Raw genomic sequence first — 26,766 nt, forward strand, 5'->3', positions numbered from 1 at the left:
AGAAGAAAAGTTTAATTTAATCTTGAGTTGTTTACAGAGAGCCCTCCAGAATTTTGACACGAATTGGACGCCTCTGTCCGAGACGATCTGCGTGGGCAACCCGTGAAGACGAAAAATGTGTACAAAAAATTGTTTTGCCAACTGAGGCGCTGAAGGGAGACCAGGAAGAGGGATGAAATGTGCCATCTTGGAGAATCGATCAACGACCACCCAAACAACAGTGTTGCCACGGGATGGGGGTAAGTCTGTAATAAAGTCCATACCAATCAGAGACCAAGGCTGTTCGGGGACAGGCAGAGGATGAAGAAGACCAGCGGGCTTCTGGCGAGGAGTCTTATCCCGGGCACAGACAGTGCAGGCTCGCACAAAATCCACAACATCCGTCTCCAGAGTCGGCCACCAATAGAAACGAGAGATGAGTTGCACGGATTTCTTGATGCCCGCATGACCTGCGAGATGGGAGGAGTGACCCCATTTGAGGATTCCGAGGCGTTGGCGTGGAGAGACGAAGGTCTTCCCTCGAGGAGTTTGCCTGATGGAGGCTGGAGAAGTGGAGATCAGGCAGTCAGGAGGAATGATGTGTTGCGGAGAGAGCTCTACTTCCGAGGCATCCGAGGAACGAGAGAGAGCATCGGCCCTAATGTTCTTATCGGCAGGCCGAAAGTGAATTTCAAAATTAAATCGGGCAAAGAACAGAGACCACCTGGCCTGGCGAGGATTCAGCCGTTGGGCAGACTGGAGATAGGAGAGGTTCTTGTGATCGGTGTAAATAATAACTGGAAATCTTGATCCCTCCAGCAGATGCCTCCATTCCTCAAGTGCTAATTTAATGGCTAGTAGCTCTCGATCCCCGATGGAGTAGTTCCTCTCCGCCGGAGAGAAGGTCCTAGAAAAAAAACCACAAGTAACAGCATGCCCGGAAGAATTTTTTTGTAGAAGGACCGCTCCAGCTCCTACTGAGGAGGCATCAACCTCCAATAGGAAGGGTTTAGATGGGTCAGGTCTGGAGAGCACGGGAGCCGAAGAAAAGGCAGACTTGAGCTGTTTAAAGGCGTCTTCCGCTTGAGGAGGCCATGACTTAGGATTGGCATTCTTTTTGGTTAAAGCCACGATAGGAGCCACAATGGTAGAAAAATGTGGAATAAATTGTCTGTAATAATTGGCGAACCCCAAAAAACGTTGGATAGCACGGAGTCCGGAGGGGCGTGGCCAATCTAAGACGGCAGAGAGTTTGTCTGGATCCATTTGTAGTCCCTGGCCAGAGACCAAGTATCCTAGGAAAGGAAGAGATTGACATTCAAACAGACATTTCTCCATTTTGGCATAAAGTTGATTGTCACGAAGTCTCTGAAGAACCATGCGGACATGCTGGCGGTGTTCTTCTAGGTTGGCAGAAAAAATCAGGATATCGTCCAGATACACAACAACACAGGAATATAAGAGATCACGAAAAATTTCATTAACAAAGTCTTGGAAGACGGCAGGGGCGTTGCACAGGCCAAAGGGCATGACCAGATACTCAAAGTGTCCATCTCTAGTGTTAAATGCCGTTTTCCATTCATCCCCCTCTCTGATGCGGATGAGATTATAAGCACCTCTTAAGTCCAGTTTGGTAAAGATGTGGGCACCTTGGAGGCGATCAAAGAGTTCAGAGATGAGAGGTAGGGGGTAGCGGTTCTTTACCGTGATTTTATTAAGACCGCGGTAGTCAATGCAAGGACGTAGGGAGCCATCTTTTTTGGACACAAAGAAAAATCCGGCTCCGGCAGGAGAGGAGGATTTGCGGATAAAGCCCTTTTTTAAATTTTCCTGGATGTACTCAGACATAGCAAGAGTCTCTGGGGCAGAGAGAGGATAAATTCTGCCCCGGGGTGGAGTAGTGCCCGGGAGGAGGTCAATAGGACAGTCATAAGGCCTGTGAGGAGGTAGAGTCTCAGCTTGTTTTTTGCAAAAAACATCCGCAAAGTCCATATAGGCCTTAGGGAGACCGATTACAGGGGGAACCACAGGGTCACGGCAAGGAGAACTGGGAACCGGTTTAAGGCAGTCCTTGAAACAAGAGGAACCCCAACTCTTGATCTCCCCAGTGGACCAATCCAGGGTTGGGGAATGGAGTTGAAGCCAGGGTAGTCCGAGGAGAATTTCGGAAGTGCAATTGGGGAGGACCAAAAACTCAATTTTCTCGTGATGAGGTCCGATGCACATTAGGAGGGGCTCCGTGCGGAAACGTATGGTACAGTACAATCTTTCATTGTTAACACAATTGATGTAGAGGGGTCTGGCGAGACTGGTCACCGGGATGTTGAACCTGTTGATGAGAGAGGCCAAGATAAAATTTCCTGCAGATCCGGAGTCCAAGAAGGCCATAGTAGAGAAGGAGAAGGTAGAGGCAGATATCCGCACAGGCACAGTAAGACGTGGAGAAGCAGAGTTGACATCAAGGACTGTCTCACCTTTGTGCGGAGTCAGCGTACGTCTTTCCAGGCGGGGAGGACGGATAGGACAATCCTTCAGGAAGTGTTCGGTACCGGCACAGTACAGGCAGAGATTCTCCATGCGGCGTCGTGTCCTCTCTTGAGGTGTCAGGCGAGACCGGTCGACCTGCATAGCCTCCACGGCGGGAGGCACAGGAACGGATTGCAGGGGACCAGAGGAGAGAGGAGCCGGGGAGAAAAAACGCCTCGTGCGAACAAAGTCCATATCCTGGCAGAGCTCCTGACGCCTTTCGGAAAAACGCATGTCAATGCGAATGGCTAGATGAATGAGTTCATGTAGGTTAGCAGGGATTTCTCGTGCGCCCAGAACATCTTTAATGTTGCTGGATAGGCCTTTTTTAAAGGTCGCGCAGAGGGCCTCATTATTCCAGGATAGTTCAGAAGCAAGAGTACGGAATTGTATGGCGTACTCGCCAACGGAAGAATTACCCTGGACCAGGTTCAACAGGACAGTCTCAGCAGAAGAGGCTCGGGCAGGTTCCTCAAAGACACTTCGAATTTCCGAGAAGAAGGAGTGTACAGAGGCAGTGACGGAGTCATTGCGGTCCCAGAGCGGTGTGGCCCATGACAGAGCTTTTCCAGACAGAAGGCTGACCTTTCAGTAGGAAACTGGTCCGACATCATCTCCAAGTGCAGGGAACATTGAGAAAGAAAGCCACGGTAAAATTTAGAGTCCCCATCAAATTTATCCGGCAAGGATAGTCGTAGGCCTGAAGCGGCCACTCGCTGCGGAGGAGGTGCAGGAGCTGGCGGAGGAGATGATTGCTGAAGCTGTGGTAGTAGCTGCTGTAGCATCACGGTCAGTTGAGACAGCTGGTGGCCTTGTTGCGCTATCTGTTGTGACTGCTGGGCGACCACCGTGGTGAGGTCGGCGACAACTGGCAGAGGGACTTCAGCGGGATCCATGGCCGGATCTACTGTCACGATGCCGGCTGGCAGGAGGTGGATCCTCTGTGCCAGAGAGGGATTGGCGTGGACCGTGCTAGTGGACCGGTTCTAAGTCACTACTGGTTTTCACCAGAGCCCGCCGCAAAGCGGGATGGTCTTGCTGCGGCGGTAGTGACCAGGTCGTATCCACTAGCAACGGCTCAACCTCTCTGACTGCTGAAGATAGGCGCGGTACAAGGGAGTAGACAGAAACAAGGTCGGACGTAGCAGAAGGTCGGGGCAGGCAGCAAGGATCGTAGTCAGGGGCAACGGCAGGAGGTCTGGAACACAGGCTAGGAACACACAAGGAAACGCTTTCACTGGCACAATGGCAACAAGATCCGGCGAGGGAGTGCAGGGGAAGTGAGGTATACATAGGGAGTGCACAGATGAACACACTAATTAGAACCACTTGCGCCAATCAGCGGCGCAGTGGCCCTTTAAATCGCAGAGACCCGGCGCGCGCGCGCCCTAGGGAGCGGGGCCGCGCGCGCCGGGACAGGACCGACGGAGAGCGAGTCAGGTACGGGAGCCGGGGTGCGCATCGCAAGCGGGCGCCACCCGCATCGCGAATCGCATCCCGGCTGGAGGCGGTATCGCAGCGCACCGGGTCAGTGGATCTGACCGGAGCGCTGCAGTAGCGAGAGTGTAGCGAGCGCTCCGGGGAGGAGCGGGGACCCGGAGCGCTCGGCGTAACAGATATCACTGCTATTAATGTATACTGTCCCAATATCCATGTGCTAGCCCCGGTTATGCCGATTATCTTGTGTCCATTTCGACTTTTTAAATTGATTTCAAGTCACATTTGCTTCAATAATATTTTTGTACTGATTTATGAGTAGCTCCATTTTTGTTGTGTTATGAGCCCATTGGGGGTCTACATTTACATTGCATGTTGTTTTTTTTATCTCCAATATATTGGCCTAACTAATACTTATTGATTTGTATGTATAGTTTTCTCCGTGTGTACCATCACTAAAGGATGACCGCCATTTTTAACAGTAAGGATGTACTTACAGTTAAAAGCGTGCTTACATAAGTTATCCTCCATACAACGCTATGGGGCTCTAGTGGGTTGTTAGAACTATGAAACTGCCCCTTTACGTACACCCTTGCTAGATCATGCCTCATCCAGGCATTATGTATAGCATTACACCAGCTACATGTTTATGATGCCCTGGCACCTCTTAGGATATCTTTGGGAGGTCATTACCATTTCCAAAATCTACTTGTCTAACCCAGTTACTTTCCTCTAGGCTGCATGACAAATATCTTTTCCCAGAGCACATTCCCTTCATGTAGTTCAAGTCTACTGGGCACTGTCTGTTTAAAGTCTACCTATCATTAACAAAAATGTTTTATATAATGTAGATGATAGTTTTATATGTATATTTGTAATATTCATTGGTTAAAAAATGTGTATACAGCTATTGCCTGTGTGTCTATGTGAGGAATTCAAATGCAGGTAGTGTGGGAGGACAAACATGGCTCTGTACAGTGAGGACAAGCAGGGCTCTGTACAGTGAGGACAAGCAGGGCTCCGTACACTGAGGACAAACAGGGCTCCGTACACTGAGGACAAACAGGGCTCCGTACACTGAGGACAAACAGGGCTCCGTACACTGAGGACAAACAGGGCTCTGTACACTGAGGACAAGCAGGGCTCCGTGCACTGAGGACAAGCAGGGCTCTTTGCACTGAGGACAAGCAGGGCTCCGTACACTAAGGACAAGCAGGGCTCCGTGCACTGAGGACAAGCAGGACTCTTTGCACTAAGGACAAGCAGGGCTCCGTGCACTGAGGACAAGCAGGGCTCATTGCACTGGGGACAAGCAGGGCTCCGTACACTGAGGACAAGCAGGGCTCCGTACACTAAGGACAAGCAGGGCTCCGTGCACTGAGGACAAGCAGGGCTCTTTGCACCGAGGACAAGCAGGGCTCCGTACACTGAGGACAAGCAGGGCTCTGTACACTGAGGACAAGCAGGGCTCTGTACAGTGAGGACAAGCAGGGCTCCGTACACTGAGGACAAACAGGGCTCCGTACACTGAGGACAAACAGGGCTCCGTACACTGAGGACAAACAGGGCTCTGTACACTGAGGACAAGCAGGGCTCCGTACACTAAGGACAAGCAGGGCTCCGTGCACTGAGGACAAGCAGGGCTCTTTGCACTGAGGATAAGCAGGGCTCCGTACACTGAGGACAAGCACAAGCAGGGCTCTGTACACTGAGGACAAGCAGTGCCCTGTGCACTGAGGACAAGTAGGGTTCTTTGCAGTGAGGACAAGCAGGGCTCCATACACTGAGGACAAGCAGGGCTCTGTACACTGAGGACAAGCAGGGCTCTGTACACTGAGGACAAGTAGGGCTCTTTGCAGTGAGGACAAGCAGGGCTCTGTACACTGAGGACAAGCAGTGCTCCGTGCACTGAGGACAAGCAGGGCTCGGTACACTGAGGACAAGCAGGGCTCTGTACACTGAGGAAAAGCAGGGCTCGGTACACTGAGGACAAGCAGGACTCTGTACACTGAGGACAAGCAGGGCTCTGTACACTGAGGACAAGCAGGGCTCTGTACACTGAGGACAAGCAGGGCTCCGTACACTGAGGACAAGCAGGGCTCTGTACACTGAGGTCAAGCAGGGCTCCGTGCACTGAAAACAAGCAGGGCTCCGTACACTGAGGACAAGCAGGGCTCTGTACACTGAGGACAAGCAGGGCTCTGTACACTGAGGACAAGCAGGGCTCCGTACACTGAGGACAAGCAGGGCTCCATGCACTGAGGACAAGCAGGGCTCTGTACACTGAGGACAAGCAAGGCTCTGTGCACTTTGGAAAAGTAGGGCTCTTTGCAGTGAGGACAAGCAGGGCTCTGTACACTGAGGACAAGCAGGGCTCTGTGCACTTTTTACAAGAAGGGCTCTGTACACTGAGGTCAAGCAGGGATCCGTGCAAGGAGGACAACCAGGACTCTGTACACTGAGGACAAACAGGGCTCTGTACACTGAGGACAAGCAGGGCTCTGTGCACTTTTTACAAGAAGGGCTCTGTACACTGAGGTCAAGCAGGGATCCGTGCAAGGAGGACAACCAGGACTCTGTACACTGAGGACAAACAGGGCTCTGTACACTGAGGACAAGCAGGGCTCTGTACACTGAGGACAAGCAGGGCTCTGTACACTGAGGACAAGCAGGGCTTCGTGCACTGAGGACAAGCAGGGCTCTGTACACTGAGGACAAGTAAGGCTCTGTGCACTTTGGACAAGTAGGGATCTTTGCAGTGAGGACAAGCAGGGCTCCGTACACTGAGGAAAAGCAGGGCTCTATACACTGAGGACAAGCAGGGCTCTGTGCACTGAGGACAAGTAGGGCTCTTTGCAGTGAGGACAAGCAGGGCTCTGTAAACTGAGGACAAGAAGGGCTCTGCACACTGAGGACAAACAGGGCTCTGTACACTGAGGACAAGCAGGGCTCTTTGCAGTGAGGACAAGCAGGGCTCTGTACACTGAGGACAAGCAGGGCTCTGTACACTGAGGGCAAGCAGGGCTCTTTAAACTGAGGACAAGCAGGGCTCCGTGCACTGAGGACAAGCAGGGCTCTGTACACTGAGGACAAGCAGGGCTCTGTAAACTGAGGACAAGCAGGGCTCTGTACACTGAGTACAAGCAGGGCTCTGTACACTGAGGACAAGCAGGGATCTGTACACTGAGGACAAGCAGGACTCGGTACACTGAGGACAAGCAGGGCTCTGCACACTGAGGACAAGCAGGGCTCTGTGCACTGAGGACAAGCAGGGCTCTGTGCACCGAGGACAAGCAGGGCTCTGTACTGAGGACAAGCAGGGCTCTGTACACTGAGGACAAGCAGGGCTCTGTACACTGAGGACAAGCAGGGCTCTGTACACTGAGGACAAGCAGGACTCTGTACACTGAGGACAAGCAGGGCTCTGTACACTGAGGACAAGCAGGGCTCTGTGTACTGAGGACAATCAGGCTCTGTACACTAAGGACAAGCAGAGCTCTGTACAAGCAGGGCTCTTTAAACTGAGGACAAGCAGGGCTCCGTGCACTGAGGACAAGCAGGGCTCTGTACACTGAGGACAAGCAGGGCTCTGTAAACTGAGGACAAGCAAGGCTCTGTACACTGAGTACAAGCAGGGCTCTGTACACTGAGGACAAGCAGGGATCTGTACACTGAGGACAAGCAGGACTCTGTACACTGAGGACAAGCAGGGCTCGGTACACTGAGGACAAGCAGGGCTCTGCACACTGAGGACAAGCAGGGCTCTGTGCACCGAAGACAAGCAGGGCTCTGTGCACCGAGGACAAGCAGGGCTCTGTACTGAGGACAAGCAGGGCTCTGTACACTGAGGACAAGCATGGCTCTGTACACTGAGGACAAGCAGGGCTTTGTGCAGTGAGGGCAAGCAGGGCTCTGTGCACTAAGGACAAGCAGGGCTCTGTGTGCTTAGGAAAAGCAGGGCTCTGTGTAGTGAGGCTCTGTGACCGCTCAAGGCTCACACATCAGGATGATTGACAGGCCAGAAGCCTGCACATAGCCCTGCTTGTCCTGCCTCCCTTCCTGTATTTGTTCTCCTCACAGAGTCACACAAGTAATAGCTGCAGGGACATCATATATAGAAATGAGAAATTCATGTTAATTACAAATATACATATAATAGTATTATCTTCATTATATCAAAAGTTTTTGTTAACAACAGGTACCTTACTAAACGTAGGAAACTTTATACTGACTTGGGTCTTCAGTTTTTCATTGATATGGCCAACAGTCTCTCAAAAGGTGGCAGGGAATTTCCACCACTGTACTGCTAAATGTAGATGCAGGTACTGGGACATAAAGTCCTGAGGATGGAGGAGGAAGAGCCTCAGAGCCTATAAAAAGGGGAGGTTTTCCATCAGTAATGTTGATCTGAAGCATTGTTGTGTTGCAGTAGTGTTGCTGAGGCTGAGACGTCTATTGCTATTGACTCTGTGGACTTCATATAAGATTCTGTGGTCGCCCAGTACAGGAGATGTTGCCCCATACCCTTGCTGCCCTGTCAGGTACAAGTAGGGCTCTTTGCAGTGAGGACAAGCAGGGCTCTGTAAACTGAGGACAAGAAGGGCTCTGCACACTGAGGACAAACAGGACTCTGTACACTGAGGACAAGTAGGGCTCTTTGCAGTGAGGACAAGCAGGGCTCTGTACACTGAGGACAAGCAGGGCTCTGTACACTGAGGACAATCAGGGCTCTGTACACTGAGGGCAAGCAGGACTCTTTAAACTGAGGACAAGCAGGGCTCCGTGCACTGAGGACAAGCAGGGCTCTGTACACTGAGGAAAAGCAGGGCTCTGTAAACTGAGGACAAGCAGGGCTCTGTACACTAAGTACAAGCAGGGCTCTGTACACTGAGGACAAGCAGGGATCTGTACACTGAGGACAAGCAGGACTCTGTACACTGAGGACAAGCAGGGCTCGGTACACTGAGGACAAGCAGGGCTCTGCACACTGAGGACAAGCAGGGCTCTGTACACCGAAGACAAGCAGGGCTCTGTGCACCGAGGACAAGCAGGGCTCTGTACTGAGGACAAGCAGGGCTCTGTACACTGAGGACAAGCAGGGCTCTGTACACTGAGGACAAGCAGGGCTTTGTACACTGAGGAAAAGCAGGACTCTGTGCACTGAGGACAAGCAGGGCTCTGTACACTGAGGACAAGCAGGGCTCTGTGTACTGAGGACAATCAGGCTTTGTACACTAAGGACAAGCAGAGCTATTTACAAGCAGGGCTCTTTAAACTGAGGACAAGCAGGGCTCCATGCACTGAGGACAAGCAGGGCTCTGTAAACTGAGGACAAGCAGGGCTCTGTACACTGAGTACAAGCAGGGCTCTGTACACTGAGGACAAGCAGGGATCTGTACACTGAGGACAAGCAGGACTCTGTACACTGAGGACAAGCAGGGCTCGGTGCACTGAGGACAAGCAGGGCTCTGCACATTGAGGACAAGCAGGGCTCTGTGCACCGAAGACAAGCAGGGCTCTGTGCACCGAGGACAAGCAGGGCTCTGTACTGAGGACAAGCAGGGCTCTGTACACTGAGGACAAGCAGGGCTCTGTACACTGAGGACAAGCAGGGCTCTGTACACTGAGGACAAGCAGGGCTTTGTGCAGTGAGGGCAAGCAGGGCTCTGTGCACTAAAGGACAAGCAGGGCTCTGTGTGCTTAGGAAAAGCAGGGCTCTGTGTAGTGAGGCTCTGTGACCGCTCAAGGTTCACACATCAGGATGATTGACAGGCCAGAAGCCTGCACATAGCCCTGCTTGTCCTGCCTCCCTTCCTGTATTTGTTCTCCTCACAGAGTCACACAAGTAATAGCTGCAGGGACATCATATATAGAAATGAGAAATTCATGTTAATTACAAATATACATATAATAGTATTATCTTCATTATATCAAAAGTTTTTGTTAACAACAGGTACCTTACTAAACGTAGGAAACTTTATACTGACTTGGGTCTTTCAGTTTTTCATTGATATGGCCAACAGTCTCTCAAAAGGTGGCAGGGAATTTCCACCACTGTACTGCTAAATGTAGATGCAGGTACTGGGACATAAAGTCCTGAGGATGGAGGAGGAAGAGCCTCAGAGCCTATAAAAAGGGGAGGTTTTCCATCAGTAATGTTGATCTGAAGCATTGTTGTGTTGCAGTAGTGTTGCTTAGGCTTAGACGTCTATTGCTATTGACTCTGTGGACTTCATATAAGATTCTGTGGTGGCCCAGTACAGGAGATGTTGCCCCGTACCCTTGCTGCCCTGTCAGGCAGCCTCCTTCAGTGTCCTGGGGGCACCTTGCACCTGTTTCCCCCTGTACAGATGTTCTTCAGTGTATGGTATTATAAAATGTGTTGTATCTTTAAGAGTTATGTCATGTGATTGTTACCCAGGAGGCACCAGTGACCAGCTGATTCCAAGAGTGACCTATTGGCCCCCTGCTAGTCTCCCCCATATAAGCCCTGGGTGGAGCTAGCTTCTCTCTTTTCTCTCTTAGTGTGTGTGTCCAGAGTGTTGGAGGCCTCAAAGTCCAGTCCTGCAGCCACCATCAATTCATGTAAGCTAAAGTCACAGCTTTATGAATCAAGTCAAGTCAGTCCCTGTCATCTGTCAAGTCAGCGTGGTCTGCATTCAATTGTCCAGTCCTACTACAAGTCCCAGCAAGCCCTTAAGGTCTCTGCGTCACTGGTCACCTCCATGGGCCCTGGCTGAACTGTATAGACTTTACCAATTGTCTACCCTCAGAAAAGCTACCATTGTCCGTAACTTGGCGTCGGAGTCTTTATGGCCCCTGTGCCTAGCCCAGGATACAGCGGTATACCTTCTGGTGGTTTTAGGTGAAACCACACCCTGGCATCACGAATACAAGGGGTTAATGCCATCTGCCCCTAGGGTAACAACATCTGCCCTCATCAAACTCCACTACCACAACACCATGGGGGAGATTTATCAAAAGCTGTGCACAGGAAAACTTGCCCATAGCAACCAATCAGATCGCTTCTTTCATTTTTAGGAAGACCTGTGAAAAATGAAAAAATAATCTGATTGGTTGCTATAGGCAACTGGACAATTTTTCCACTGCACAGGTTTTGATAAATCTTCCCCCCATGTGTATATTCTGAGAGCCCTTGAGTGGAAGAACTTGTAGTAATAAAAAAATATAATGGCAAGTATACATACAAATATTTTGAACAGATTTTTTATTGATATGTTATATGCAATTCTTCTAAATTAAAGCAATTTTCTTTCCAATCAGGATGGCACAACAGCCCTCTGGATAGCGGCACAGCTGGGGTACAGTGAGGTGGTGAGAGTCCTTCTGCTGAGAGGAGCTGATCGTGACGCCATGAGGATTGTAAGTCCCTAGTTATCAATGATAAAATATGGCTTTCAATTTTACCAACTGACATAGAACAATGTTCTTGCCCTTATAATACAGCATATTGTAATTACAACCCAATGCAAATGCAATATAGTGCTAGTATTTTCTTTTAAAAACAGCTAACCTTAGGAATCTTAAGTCAACTGACAGAAAGTTAAACAGATTTCTAAATTACTTCCATTAAAAAATCTTAATCCTTCTAGTACATATAAGCTTCTGTATGCTCCACAGGAAGTTCTTTTCTTTTTTAATTTCCTTTATGTCTGACCACAAGTGCTCTCTGCTGACACCTCTGTCCATGTCAGGAACTGTCCAGAGCAGGATAAGTTTTCTATGGGGATTTGCTCCTGGTCTGGACAGTCTTTAAAATGGACAGAGGTGTCAGCAGAGAGCACTGTGATCAGACAGAAAGGAAATTCAAAAATAAAAGAACTTCCTGTGGAGCATACAACAGCTGATAAGTACTAGAAGGATTAAGATTTTTTAATAGAAGTAATTTACAAATCTGTTTAACTTTCTGGCGCCAGTTGATTTAAAAAAAAATGTTTTTTTTTCCAGTGGGGTACCCCCTTTCAATTATGTGTTTTATGTAGTATAAGTATACAACCAATGACAAAGCTAGGTGTCACCCATAGTGACACAGGGCTACCACAAAAGCTAAACGATATACCCTATATACAATAGCAGATTAGCACACAAGAATTCATAACACAAGTGTTTATGAAAATGTCATTTATTCAGCATATAAAGTCATACAGTTTTATTAAATACATTTAAAATACTACAAATGTGGATAATAATAGGAGGAACACACAAAGACACTGAAGGGGTTACGTCACTAATTGAGGTATATAGCATGAGTAAAGTGCACATTGGCAGAGAAGTATACAAAGTATAACGCTGTTCACATTAACAGTCCGGTAGGGAGTCACCATTTAAAATCCAAATGGATAGCTACAGTGGGGCAAAAAGTATTTAGTCAGCCACCAATTGTGCAAGTTCTCCCACTCAAAAAGACCAGCGAGGCCTGTAATTATCATCATAGGTATACCTCAACTATGAGAGACAGAATGAGGAAAAAAATCCATAAAATCACATTGTCTGATTTTTAACCCCTTTAGGACCCTGGTACTTAAGGACCCATGACGTGCGCGTACGTCATGGAGAATTCCGGCCCCTGCCGTGCGCTGGGTGGGGATCGGACCGGGATGCCTGCTGAAATCGTTCAGCAGGCATCCCGTGCAAACGCCCCCCATGACGGCGATCGCGGCAAATTGCAAGTGAATTCACACTTGCGATTTGCGCGATTCCGGGTCATTGCGGTTCTATAGTGACCCAGTGACCCGGAATATAAGGGGGATCGCGGTTGTCTAAGACACCCACGATCCCCCTGAAGTGATAGGAGTGAGGTGGCATGGGTGCCACCCCTCCTATCTCTGCTATTGGTGTTCTAGACGCGACCACCAATAGCAGATCGGGGGCGGGGGGGGTTAACTTTCGTTTTCCCCATCCTGCCCACCCACAATAGGCGGCGCAGGACGGGGAAACGACGGGACCGGCGCCGAAGATCCACTTACCGATCCAGGCGGGCGACGGAGGCTGCGGGCGACGGAGAACGGCGGGCGACGATGACGTGCGGCTGGATCCGACGGAAGCCGATGAGTTGCCTAGCAACATCTGGAGGGTACAGTTTGAGACCATTATACAGTGGTCTCTAACTGTAGCCCTCCAGATGTTGCAAAACTACAACTACCAGCATTCCCAGACAGCTGTTTGGGCATGCTGGAATATGTAGTTTTGCAACAGCTGGAGGGCTACAGTTTGAGACCACTATATAGTGGTTCCTAAACTGTAGCCCTCCAGATCTTACAAAACTACAACTCCTAGCATGCCCAAACAACTGTTTGCTGTCAGGGCATGCTGGAATTTGTAGTTTTGCAACAGCTGGAGGACCACAGTTTGGAGATCACTTTGCAGTGTTCTCTAAAAGTGTAGCCCTCCAGATGTTGCAAAACTGCAAATCCCAGCATGTCCAAACAGCAAACAGCTGTCTCGGCATGCTGGGAGTTGTAGTTGCGTACCTCCAGCTATTGCATAACTACATCTCTCAGCATGCCCTTCAGCGATCAGTACATGCTGGGAGTTGTAGTTTTGCAACAGCTGGAGGCACACTGGTTGTAAAATACTGAGTTAGGTAACAGAACATAACTGAAGGTTTTCCAACCAGTGTGTCTCCAGCTGTTGCAAAAGTACAACTTCCAGCATGCACGGTCTGTCAGTACATGCTGGGAGTTATAGTTTTGAAACAGCTGGAGGTTTGCTCCCCCATGTGAATGTACAGGGTACATTCACACAGGCAGGCTTACAGTAAGTTTCCTGCTTCAAGTTTGGGCTGCGGCAAATTTTTCACTGCAGCGCAAACTCCTAGCGGGAAACTCACCGTCACACGCCAGTGCGAATGTACCTTAAAAACACTACACTACACTAACACATAATAAAGGGTAAAACACTACATATACACCCCCTTACACTGTCCCCCCCCAATAAAAATGAAAACGTATTGTATGGCAGTGTTTCCAAAACGGAGCCTCCAGATGTTGCAAAACAACAACTCCCAGCATTTACGGACAGCCACTGACTGTCCAGGCATGCTGGGAATTTAGCAACAGCTGGAGGCACCCTGTTTGGGAATCACTGGCGTAGAATACCCCTATGTCCACCCCTATGTGATCCCTAATTTAGTCCTCAAATGCGCATGGCGCTCTCTCACTTTGGAGCCCTGTCGTATTTCAAGGAAACAGTTTAGGGCCACATATGGGCAGGGCCGTTTGAAGGAATTTGGGGGCCCCAAGCAAAATAGACACGGAGGCCCCCCTCCAACCCCTCCCCACCTTACGCACGCAAAGCCTGTGCACAGGATATATACCATGTAAGTGATTATATAAAGGACCATATAGTGATTATATACAGGACCATATAGAGGTATATACCAGCTGTACACAGGATATATACCATATAAGTGATTATATACAGGACGATATCGAGGTACATACCAGCTGTACACAGGATATATACCCCATATTAGTGATTACAGCTACATGAAGGAACTCACAGGTCACGTCTTTTCTGATCAGCGTTGTCCTCTTTCCTTTTCTTCCCCCGTCAGACCCAGACCGCCATGATGTCTCCTTCCAGCCAAAACTTTATCTCTCTTCATCTGCAGAACAAAGAACTTAGACTCTGCATTTTTCTAGTGCTCTCCTTAACACTACACTATCTCCTCATCTATAGGCCTGTAATAATGCCCCCCTTGGTGTCCCACTCAGTAACAGAGCAGGTTGCCAGATATGTAGGTAAGTCACCATTTCCCAACCATGGTTCCTCCAGCTGTAGCAAAATTACAGAACCCAGATGACCTCTGGATTTCCGGGCATGCTGGGAGTCATAGTTTTGCACCCTGGTTAAGAAACACTGATGTAGGTAGTTAGGTAGCCAGCTAGTAGGGCTGCACGATATGGGGAAACTGTGCGATTGCGATTATGGACCCAGTTTAACTCCCAGTAGTTAGGTAGTACTACCCAGATTACCCCCTCCCCCCCCCCCAGTAGGCAGGTAGTAGCCCCATATTAGAACCCCCCCCAGTAGGCAGGTAGTACCCCCAGATTAACCCTCTCCCAGTAAGCAGGTAGTATCCCCAGATTAACCCTCTCCCAGTAGGCAGGTAGTACCCCCAGATTACCCCCTCCCCCCCCCCAGTAGGCAGGTAGTAGCCCCATTTTAGAACTCCCCCAGTAGGCAGGTAGTACCCCAAGACTAACCCCCTCCCCCAGCAGGCATGTAGTACCCCCAGATTAACCCCCTCCCCCAGCAGGCATGTGGTACCCCCAAAAATAACTCCCTCCTCCAGTAGGCAGGTAGTGCCCCCCCCCCCGTACGGCATGGGGGGCACTACCTGCCTACTGGGGGGTAATCTGGGGGTACTACATGCTTGATGGGGAGGGGGTTAATCTGGGGGTACAACCTTCCTACTGGCGGTGAGGGGATTAATCTGGGGGTACTACCTGCCCCCCCCAGTAGGAAGGTAGTACCCCAGATTAACCCCCAATCCCCATTATGAAGGTAATACCCCCAGATTAACCCCCCCTTTGTAGGAAGGCAGTAACCCCCAGATTAACCCCCCTCCTCTCTAGTAGGAAGGCAGTACCCCCCCCCACCCCCAGATTAACCCCCCCTCTCTAGTAGGAAGGCAGTACCCCCACCCCCAGATTAACCCCCCTCCCTTGTAGGGAGGTAGTACCCCCCAGATGAACCCCCCCCCCACACTCCCTTGTAGGAAGGTAGTACCCCCCAGATTAACCCCCCCTGTAGGAAGGTAGTACATCGGTACCACAGATTAACCCCCTCCCCTCCTCCCCCCCCAGACACAGTAAGAATGTAGTTCAGAACATGAAATAACAATGCATTCACTCACTGTAAAATAGATATGTAGCAGCACTAAACGCTGCGCGCGGTAATCCTGTGACGAGGGTGAGTTCGTGCACCGCGCACGATCACGTGACACGTCACGTCACGCTCTAGGGCCAGCGTTAGGACGCCGGCCCTTGAATTATGGGACTCGCGGTGACGTCATGACGGTGACGCGCAATATATGAATCCTGGACTGACTGACTGAAGGTGAGCTGGAGCGGGGCACATAAAGGAGCCGGAGGCAGCGACTTCAGTCTCTGCCTCCCGCTCCAGGCAGGGTCTCGCACTGCTGGCCCGGCAGAACAGTATAGCGCAGGAGGACAGGCAGAGACCGGCTCTGCTCGGGGGGCCCGGGCCAGCTCGGGGCCCCAAGCAATTGCTTGGTTTGCCTGTCCTCTTGCGACGGGCCTGCATATGGGGTATCTCCGTACTCGGGAGAAATTGCACTACAAATGTTGGGGGGCTTTTTCTCCTTTTACCCCTTATGAAAAGGAAAAGTTGGGGTCTACACCAGCTTGTTAGTGTAAAAAAATAAAAAAATGTACACTAACATGCTGGTGTTGCCCCATACTTTTTATTTTCACAAGCGTTAAAAGGAAAAAAAGACCCCCAAAATTTGTAACGCAATTTCTCCTGAGTACAGAAATACCCCATATGTGGGTGTTAAGTGCTCTGCGGGTGCACAACAAGGCTCAGGAGTGAGAGTGCACCATGTACATTTGAGGTCTAAATTGGTGATTTGCACAGGGGTGGCCGATTTTACAGTGGTTCTGACATAAATGCAAAAAAATAAATACCCACATGTGACCCCATTTTGGAAACTACACCCCTCACAGAATGTAATAAGGGGTACAGTGAGCATTTACACCCCACAGGTGTCTGGCAGATTTGGGCAGTGGTCCAGTGGTCTGTGAGGGATGTCGTTTCCAAAATAGGGTCACATGTGGGGGGGGGGGGGCACTGTTCTGGCACCACGGGGGGCTTTGTAAACGCACATGGCCCCTGACTTCCATTCCAAACAATTTTTTTCCCAAAAAGCTCAATGGCGCTCCTTCTCTTCTGGGCATTGTAGTTCGCCCGCAGAGCACTTGACGTCCACACATGGGGTATTTCCATACTCAGAAGAGATGGGGTTTGACATTTTGGGGGGCATTTTGTCCTATTATCCCTTGTAAAAAAAAAATTTTTGAGGGAAAACTAGCATTTTAGTGAAAAAAACAAACATTTTCACATCAAACTTTAACGAAAAGTCGTCAAACACCTGTGGGGTGTTAAGGCTCACTGGACCCCTTGTTACGTGCCTTGAGGGGTGTAGTTTCCAAAATAGTATGCCATGTATTTTTTTTTGCTGTTCTGGCACCATAGGGGCTTCCGAAATGTGACATGCCCCCCAAAAACCATGTCAGAAAAACTCACTCTCCAAAATCCCACTGTCGCTCGTTCCCTTTTGAGTCCTCTACTGCGCCCGCCGAACACTTGGCATACACATATGAGGTATTTTCTTACTCGAGAGAAATTGGTTTACACATTTTAGGAAGATTTTTCTCCTTTTACCCCTTGTAAAAATTCTACAAGAACATGCCAGTGTAAAAAATGAAGATTTTGAATTTTCTCCTTCAATTTGCTGCTATTCCTGTGAAACACCTAAAGGGTTAACAAACCTTTTGAATGTCATTTTGAATACTTTGAGGGGTGCAGTTTTTATAATGGGGTCATTTGTGGGGTATTTCTAATAAGAAGGCCCTTCAAATCCACTTCAAAACAGAACTGGTCCCTGAAAATTTTCGATTTTGAAACTTCTGTGAAAAACTAGAAAATTGCTGCTATACTTTGAAGCCCTCTGATGTCTTCCAAAAGTAAAAACATGTCAACTTTATGATGCAAATATTAAGTAGACATATTGTATTTGTGAATAAATATATAATTTATTTGGAATATTATTTTTCCTTATAAGCAGAGAGCTTCAAAGATAAAAAAAAATGCAACATTTTCAATTTTTTCATCAAAATTTGGAATTTTTCACCAAGAAATGATGCAAGTATCGACAAAATTTTACCACTAACATAAAGTAAAATATGTCACGAAGAAACAAACTTGGAATCAGAATGAAAGGTAAAAGCATCCCAGAGTTATTAATGTTTAAAGTGACAGTGGTCAAATGTGCAAAAAATGGCCGTGTCCTAAAGTGAAAATTGGCTGGGTCCTTAAGGGGTTAAAGAATGTATTTGCAAATTATGGAGGAAAATAAATATTTGGTCAATAACAAAAGTTCATCTTAATACTTTTTTATATACCCTTTGCTGGCAATGAAAGAGGTCAAAAGTTTTCTGTAAGTCTTTACACGTCTTACAGGTCTTTAAGTTTTTAAGTTTTCACACACTTCTGCTGGTATTCGGGCTCATTCCTCCATGCAGATCTCCTCTAGAGCAGTGATGTTTTGGGGCTGCCGCTGGACAACACAGACTTTCAACTCCCTCCAAAGGTTTTCTATGGGGTTGAGATCTGGAGACTGGCTAAGCCACTCTAAGACCTTAATATGCTTCTTACGAACCCACTACTTCATTGCCCGGCGGTGTGTTTGGGATCATTGACATGCTGAAATAACCAGCCACGTTTCATCTTTAATGCCCTTGCTGATGGAAGGAGGTTTTCTCTCAAAATCTCATGATATATGGCCCCATTCATTCTTTCCTTTGCACAGATCAGTCATCCTGGTCCCTTAGTAGAAAAACAGCCCCAAAGCATGATGTTTCCACCCCCATATTTCACAGTAGATATGGTGTTCTTTGGCTGTAACACAGCATTATTTCTCCTCCAAACACGACCAGTTGAGTTTTTACAAAAAAGTTTCATCTGACCATATGACATTCTCCCAAAACTGTTCTGGATCATCCAAATTCTCTCTAGCAAACTTCAGACGGGTCCGGACATGCACTGGCTTAAGTAGGGGAACACGTCTGGCACTGCATGATTTGAGTCCTTGGTGGCATAGTGTGTTACTGATGGTAGCCTTTGTTACATTGGTCCCAGCTCTCTGCAGGTCATTCACTAGGTCCCCCTTGTGGTGCTGTGATTTTTGCCTATTGCAGATTCAGTCTTCCCAGCCTGGTGCAGGTCTACAATTTTGTTTCTGGTGTCCTTCGACAGCTCTTTGGTCTTGGCCATAGTGGAGTTTGGAGTGTGACTGTTTGAGATTGTGGACAAGTGTCTTTTATACTGATAACAAGTTTAAACAGGTGCCATTAATACAGGTAACAAGTGGAGTTACAGGTCTGTGAGAGCCAGAAATCTTGCTTGTTTGTAGGTGACCAAATACTTATTTTCTGCCATAATTTGCAAATAAATTCTACAAAAATCAGACAATGTGATTTTATGGATCTTTCTTTTCTCATTATGTCTCTAATAGTTCAGGTATACATATGATGAAAATTACAGGCCTCTATCTTTTTAAGTGGGAGAACTTGCACCGTTGGTGGCTGGCTAAATACTTTTTTGCCCCACTGTATGAGCTGGTCAGAGCAAGTAGCAGCGATGTATACAGCAGAGTTTAGTCTGTAAGTAATGATCACATATAGTAGTAGTGAAAGGTAACATACATATCAGACAACACATAAGCATATTACAAGTAGGAAAGAAATCACGTGGCACACCACAATAAGGTCAGGATAGTATAAGGTCAGGGTATACAGGAGAGTAGTATAAGGTCAGGTTATATAACAAATCTCTGATTGGAAATATTACTATTTCTCATCAGAGGTTTTTGCATTGTATCATATCATTGTTGGAAGATCCTTTCAGAGCTTCTGCTGCAGATTTCGGCATCTTCATGGGAAAAAATGGGGCATTATGCTTCACTCACAACCTGTATATTATGCTTCACTCACTACCTGTATATTATTCTGTAAAATTATACAATTACTGACAATGACAAACCCCATTATAAGTCAGTGGTGTCTGTTGGATAACGTTAAAGGGGTATTCCATGAAAAAACTTTTTTTTTTATATATATCAACTGGCTCCAGAAAGTTAAACAGATTTGTAAATTACTTCTATAAAAAAATCTTAATCCTTTCAATAATTACCAACTGCTGAAGTTGAGTTGTTGTTTTCTGTCTGGCAACAGTGTGCAGTTCCCGAGACAAGCAGGGATGTCAGCAGAGAGCAGAGTAGAAGAGGTTTGCTATGGGGCTTTGCTTCTAAACTGGGCGTTTCCCGAGACACGTGTCATCAGAGAGGACTTAGACAGAAAAGAACAGCTCAACTTCAGCAGCTCATAAATACTGAAAGGATTAAGATTTTTTAATAGAAGTAATTTACAAATCTGTTTAACTTTCTGGAGCCAGTTGATATATAAAAAAAAGTTTTTTTCTGGATAACCCCTTTAATGTCTGTCATGTAGCAGTCTGGCACTACCGTAATTTTCAGATTTTTTGTTCCTAAGTAAACACAAAAATTATAAGAGTTAGAACAGATGTACTGTACTACGCAGGCCTATCTGTAGGAGGTGCAGAGGGTGTTACAGGTTTCCCAGCTATAATGCTCCATTTATGGCACTGTTTTACTCCTGTAGTTACACACGTAAATTTTACTATAAATGATGATACTAAACAAGATGAGGTGCAATACACCACTCACTGGAATCAGGTTATAGTTGGTGGTTCAGTAGCTAAAACCTGCCGCTACAGACAGCAGATAAAATCCAGAATTTTCTTCAGCAGGGCTTGGGTTCTGCTTGTTCTTTGGGACCTATAATTGTGAACGAGTCTAGGCCCACCATACGATCTTTTGGTAGTCTAGTGGGCAAGTCCAACACTGTACAAAGGTATGATATGCATGATATAGCAGTGTCAGTTATAATTCCATGACTTTTGTTATCCACTTGTTGACAGGATGGCACCTCTGCCCTCTTCAAAGCTGCATCTAAAGGCTTCAATGATGTCATAGAGGAGCTACTAAAGTTCTCTCCCACACTTGGTCTTTTAAAGGTACAACAACTCTAGAATTATATAACCTACATATTGAACTAGCTTTGTGATACTAATTAGTGTCGTATATAATTATTGATAATATTTATTGCCCATAGCAACCAATCAAGTTGCTTCTTTCATTTTTCAGAGGCCTGTGTGAAAATGAAAGCAGCAATTTAATTGGTTGCTATGGGAAACTGCACCACCCTTCCTCTACACCGGTTTTGATAAATCTCCCCCTATATGTTTTTCAGTGAATTTAGATAATGTCACTAAGGGTGCATTTACACCACCATTTGGGCATATGGCAGCCGGATCAGGCGGGAAAGTTTTAAAACTGACTGCTGCTGTATCCCCAACGGACCCGCGCCACACCACATTTATTTCAATGAGCTGGATGGAGCCAGATAATGACTCTGGTCAGCTCTGGTGCTGTTCCAGTCCACCTACAAAAACTGATACGGTTTGAAAATTAGCTCACCGGAGTCATCCGACTTTTAAATTCTCCTGCCAGATTTAGCTGCCATTTGCCCAAATCATGGTGTGAATGCACCCTTATATAGGTTAAGTCCTAGAAATTTAAAAAAAGGCTTCCGATGTGAAGTCTGTAAAAAAAAACACAATTTACAAAACAATCTTGGTGTAGATAGACTTTTTTTTTTTTATGAATGTACTTATTTTAGTACAGAATGATAACATAAGTGATCGCCAGATACATCCGTCATTGCTCGTCTCTGCAGGACAAAAAAAAAGACCAGATGTTAGGAACATACCTGGTTTGGCTCCTGTGTGGCCTCTGGTTCTCCCACAGTCTGTTCGTGACTGTGTGAGGTGGCTAGCGAGGTTTTTCCGGAGGTATGAGGCCTCGGCCAATCAGCTGTGGCCCTGGCGCTCACACCTTATGGCGGCGGGAGATTTAAACAGGGGTCTTATGGACTTTGCTCCTGTGTGGTGATTTTGTACTTTACCATTGAGCTAATGAAGATATGTGCTTTTCCACTTTACATGTTAAGTGTAGACCACTAACTTGATCTTAAAGGGGTACTCCGGTGGAAAACTTTTTTTTTTTTAAATCAACTGGTGCCAGAAAGTTAAACAGATTTGTAAATTACTTCTATTAAAAAAAAAATCTTAATCCTTCCAGTACTTATTAGCTGGTGAACACTACAGAGGAAATTCTTTTCTTTTTGGAACACAGTGCTCTGCTGACATCATGACCACAGTGCTCTCTGCTGACATCTCTTTCCATTTTAGGAACTGTCCAGAGCAGTATGTTTTCTATGGGGATTTTCTCCTACCCTGGACAGTTCTTAAAATGGACAGAGATGTCAGCAGAGAGCACTGTGTTACAAAAAGAAAATAATTTCCTCTGTAATATTCAGCAGCTAATAAGTACTGGAAGGATTAATAGAAGTAATATACAAATCCGTTTAACTTTCTGGCACCAGTTGATAAAAAAAAAAAAAAAAAGTTTTCCACAAGAGTACCCCTTTAACGCCACTTAAAAAGCAAGTCATAGAGTTGCCCTGTATGCGACGAGTGGTTCACTCCTGGATAAATAACGTACGTCATAATTCTTAGCTAAGTATTTAACAGTTGACTTGTAGAGCAGAATAATAGTATTATTAGTAGTATTATTAGGTAAATAATAGTTTTTTAGGAAGCCTAGGTTAAATGCTGATGCTTATCCCTACATATACATTATGGCAGTGGTCTCCAAACTGTGGACCTCTAGATGTTGCAGAACTTTGCTGGGAGTTGTAATTTTGCAACATCTGGAGGTCCACAGTTTGGAGACCACTGCCATAGTGTATATTTAGGAATAAGCAGCAGCATCAGTCCAAAGTAATTCTGGCCCATATATTCTGACAGCCACCTCAATTTGTGCTACATTGCTCCATACTGGGCCTATAATGGGCTAATACAGTGAATACACTGGTAAAAAAAAGAGGACAGAGCAACATAATATTATCAAGGTGGCCAGTGGTCCGGAGAATAAAACGTTTGCTGGAAGGACATCTTTGATTAACGTGATCTGCCTACTCTTAATGAGATTGAAAAAATCTAATTTTCCCTAGAATGGATCCACAGCTCTCCATGCTGCAGTTCTTGGGGGGAACCCTAAGTCAGTTTCTCTTCTTTTAGAAGCTGGAGCCAACCCTACGATTAGAAATAAAGTAAGTTCATTCTTTAAACTTTATTTAATATAACATCAATGGATCTCATTCACAGCATGCCAGGCTTGAGAGGGCAGCAGAATATAAAGATACCACAGCTAAACCCTGTATTAACCCTATAACAACTTTCATAGGCCACATTGTGCCGGGCATCAAGATGGAGTTAAAAATCTTCATTCGTTCCCTTCAGCTTGCTAGTGAATTAGTTACAGTGGTCCCTCAACTTACTATGGCCCTAGGTTACAATATTTTCATCCTGCAATGATCTTTTCTTGAAACCAGACTAAACATACATTGTTACAGACAGTCCAGATATGAGAAATGTATCGATGGCTGGAAGGACTGGCCAATCAGAATGGACATTTCTCTGTTAAAACCCCTGTATTACTAAAGTACATGCACTGGTTGTCTGGTAGCACCCCTTACAGTACAGGGAGGTTCTTCAAGTTCTGTACGACTCATTACATGTGCCAGGGTTAGCTGCTCCTTTGGACACCAGTTGAGGGTGGCTCAATTTTTTGTCCTTTTTTGGGACACTGTGTACAGTACAGGATCCTGAAGAAGCTCCTATTCTCTACAAACACAATAATTTACAGCTTCCAGCAGCTCCTCCCTACTTTTATTGGTAAGGACTTGCTTTATCTGTATTAGTTATCTACTTATTTTACTTTAATCTTCACGTTTTCCTATTTTGGATGACATTATGGTCTAAACATACAATGGTTTTAACATACAATGGTCATCCTTTAACCAATAAATATGGTAACTTAAGAGACCACTGTATACTGTTGCATCATGTTTTATAGCTAGGGTGCCCAGTATAAGAAATGGGAAATGAGTTATCTAATTTCTCACTCCATTACATTGATAATATAGGGGAGTAGTGATGATACCTTTATTGGCTAACTGTGAAGATATAGATTGAAAGCTTTCAAGACCTCTTAGGTCCCTTCATTAGGCATGTTACCAAATAACTGTTAAAAGAATCTCTCTTAAATACAATTCCAGCTGGTAAGGTTACTAGAAATGATCAAATTTTTGCAAAATTTGATTTGGCCGATTCGCCGAATTTTCTTAACCCAAAAATTAGTTTTGGTCTGAATTTATTTGTGGCGAATAGCTATTAAAAACAGCTATTTCTGGCCTACAGAGAGCCTCAAAAGTGGTGTAGAACACTTGCTGTAACACGCATAGGGTGTATGCTGGGTTAGTGAAATAATACTGTTATTCAGTATGACATGCAGATCAGAGGCGTTGCTATTAGAATCACTGTCGCAGAGCAGCACAATGACAGAGCCTGGAGGTGGCATCAGTATGAGGAGACCATATAGTGGCTGAATGACACAGCGTAGAGGTGGCGGCAGCATGAGGAGACTATATAGTGGCTGAATGACACAGCCTGGAGTTGGTGGCAGCATGAGGAGACCACATAATGGCTGAATGACACAGCCTGGAGTTTGCGGCAGCATGAGGAGAACATATACTGGCTGAATGACACAGCCTGGAGGTGGCGGAAGCATGAGAAGACCATATAGTGGCTGAATGACACAGCATGGAGGTGGCGGCAGCATAAGGAGACCATATAGTGCCTGAATGACACCGCGTGGAGTTGGCGGCAGCATGAGGAGACCACATAGTGGCTGAATGACACAGCCTGGAATTGGCGGCAGCATATAGTGGTTGAATGACACAGACTGAAGTTTGCATCAGCATGAGGAGAACATATAGTGGCTAAATGACACAGCCTGGAGGTGGCGAAAGCATGAGGAGACCATATAGTGGCTGAATGACACAGCATGGAGGTGGCGGCAGCTTAAGGAGACCATATAGTGGCCGAATGACACAGACTGGATGTGGTGGCAGCATGAGGAGAACATATAGTGGCCGAATGACACAGCCTGGAGTTGGCGGCAGTATATAGTGGCTGAATGACTCAGCCTGGAGTTTGGGGCAGCATGAGGAAAATATATAGTGGCTAAATGACACAGTCTGGATGTGGCGGCAGCATGAGGAGACCATATTGTGCCTAAATGACACAGCGTGGAGGTGGTGGCAGCATGAGGAGACCATATAGTGGCTCAATGACACAGCCTGGAGGTGGCAAAAGCATGAGGAGACCATATAGTGGCTGAATGACACAGTGTGGAGGGGGTGGCAGCATGAGGAGACCATATTGTGCCTGAATGACACAGCGTGGAGTTGGCGGCAGCATGAGGAGACCACATAGTGGCTGAATTACACAGCCTGGAGTTGGCGGCAGCATATAGTGGCTTAATGACACAGCCTGAAGTTTGCGGCAGCGTGAGGAGAGCATATAGTGGCTGAATGACACAGCCTGGAGGTGGAAGCAGCATGAGGAGAATATATGGTGGCAGAATGAGACAGCCTGGAGGTGGCATCAGCAGCATCAGGAGTCCTGAAAGTGAGCTGGTGACAGAGTGGTGCGGTGGGTGGCAATTCCAGTACCCGGTGACGAAGGTGGGTGAAAAAAGGAGAACTTGGCATCAGATGTGTGGCATCAGGCGGGTGGCAGGATCAGAATAGTAGCTGAGACAGGTAGGCAGAAGAAAACGGTCTCTTTTGTAAAAGTGTTAGTGTGCACAAGTAAGTATTGAGGATATGCATTATGTACAACTTAACTTTTAATAATATGCTTAGGATAAAATATATATATTTTTTTTATCAAACAAAAGGAAAGGTGTGCAAAAACCACCATGTGCCACCTACACCACCAAGTATTGCTGTGATTCAAAGAGCTCTAAAAAGTGGAAGGGAACAACATATGGTCCATTGTAACCGGTGGGGGTAAAAACTTCCCCTGTAAGGGCAAGTGTTACTCACTCTAAAAAGGGTGGCCCCACACAGGAAACTCTCTATTTCCACCTAAAAACCGGGGGAAATGGCAGTGTTTGTAGGGGGAAACAGGGAGAGGTTTCTGTGTGGGTAACACTTGCCAAGAAGAGAATTAATAATGCAAGAGTAGAGCCTTACAGGAGAAGTTTTTACCCCCACTGGTTACAATGGACTATACATTGTTCCCTTCCACCCTTTAGAGGTTTTTGCATCACATCAATACTTGGTGGTGTAGGTGGCACATGGTGTTTTTTGCACACCTTTCCTTTTGCTTGATTTCAAAAAATGTTTGGGTACATATATTTTATCCTAAGAATATTATTAAAAGTTACATTTTACATAATGCATATCCTCAATACTTGTGGTCTGATGCAGAGGAATGTCTGTAACTGATGAGCAGTGCCTTAAATATGTTTAGCACTATCCATATTTGTGAAGTGTTGATGTGGCACCATGGTCAATCTACTCTGATGCATCAGGCATCGGTCGGTGGAAACATTGGCTAATCCATGCCTGATTCAACTTCACAAAGGTCAGTCTCTCCACATTTTACGTGGATAGACAAGTTCTCCTTGGGGTTACTATGGCCCCCGCCGCACTAAACACCTGCTCTGATGGCACACTACTGGCCAGGCAGGACAGCTTTTCCAGGGCAAACTCTGGTAGTTGCGGCCACAAATCAAGTTTGGCTGCCCAGAAGTCCAGCAGATCTTTAAGGTGTGTTGGCATGGTCATGTCAAGGTATGCCACTACCTGCTGGTTCAGGCCCTGCTCCAGGTCTAGCTGCTGCTGATGAGTAGCTTTCTTCACTCGCATAGGGAAGCAACTCATCAGCAGCAGGTAGACCTGTAGCAACTGTGAATTCAGGCTGCTGCTGATGGAGCTGCTCCTGCCACCCCACCCCTCCCCAGCAGCCATGGAAGGTGAGTGCAGAGGGCCCACCGAGTCA

The 26,766-nt window shown here is 46.8% G+C and overlaps 1 protein-coding gene across 5 annotated transcripts in view; it reads left to right on the forward strand.

Annotated features, from left to right (window-relative positions):
* ANKRD29 (ankyrin repeat domain 29) overlaps positions 1 to 26,766 on the forward strand; it is a 101,719-nt gene that overhangs the window by 60,276 nt on the left and 14,677 nt on the right. For all 5 annotated transcript variants that reach the window (XM_056521751.1, XM_056521750.1, XM_056521747.1 and 2 more), the window contains 3 exons: positions 11,227 to 11,325; positions 20,710 to 20,805; positions 22,866 to 22,964. In XM_056521751.1, the coding sequence (XP_056377726.1) occupies positions 11,227 to 11,325; positions 20,710 to 20,805; positions 22,866 to 22,964 (294 nt within the window). The remainder of the gene's footprint in view (positions 1 to 11,226; positions 11,326 to 20,709; positions 20,806 to 22,865; positions 22,965 to 26,766) is intronic.

Source organism: Hyla sarda, chromosome 5 (genome assembly GCF_029499605.1).
Source record: "Hyla sarda isolate aHylSar1 chromosome 5, aHylSar1.hap1, whole genome shotgun sequence".
NCBI classification, from domain to species: domain Eukaryota; kingdom Metazoa; phylum Chordata; class Amphibia; order Anura; family Hylidae; genus Hyla; species Hyla sarda.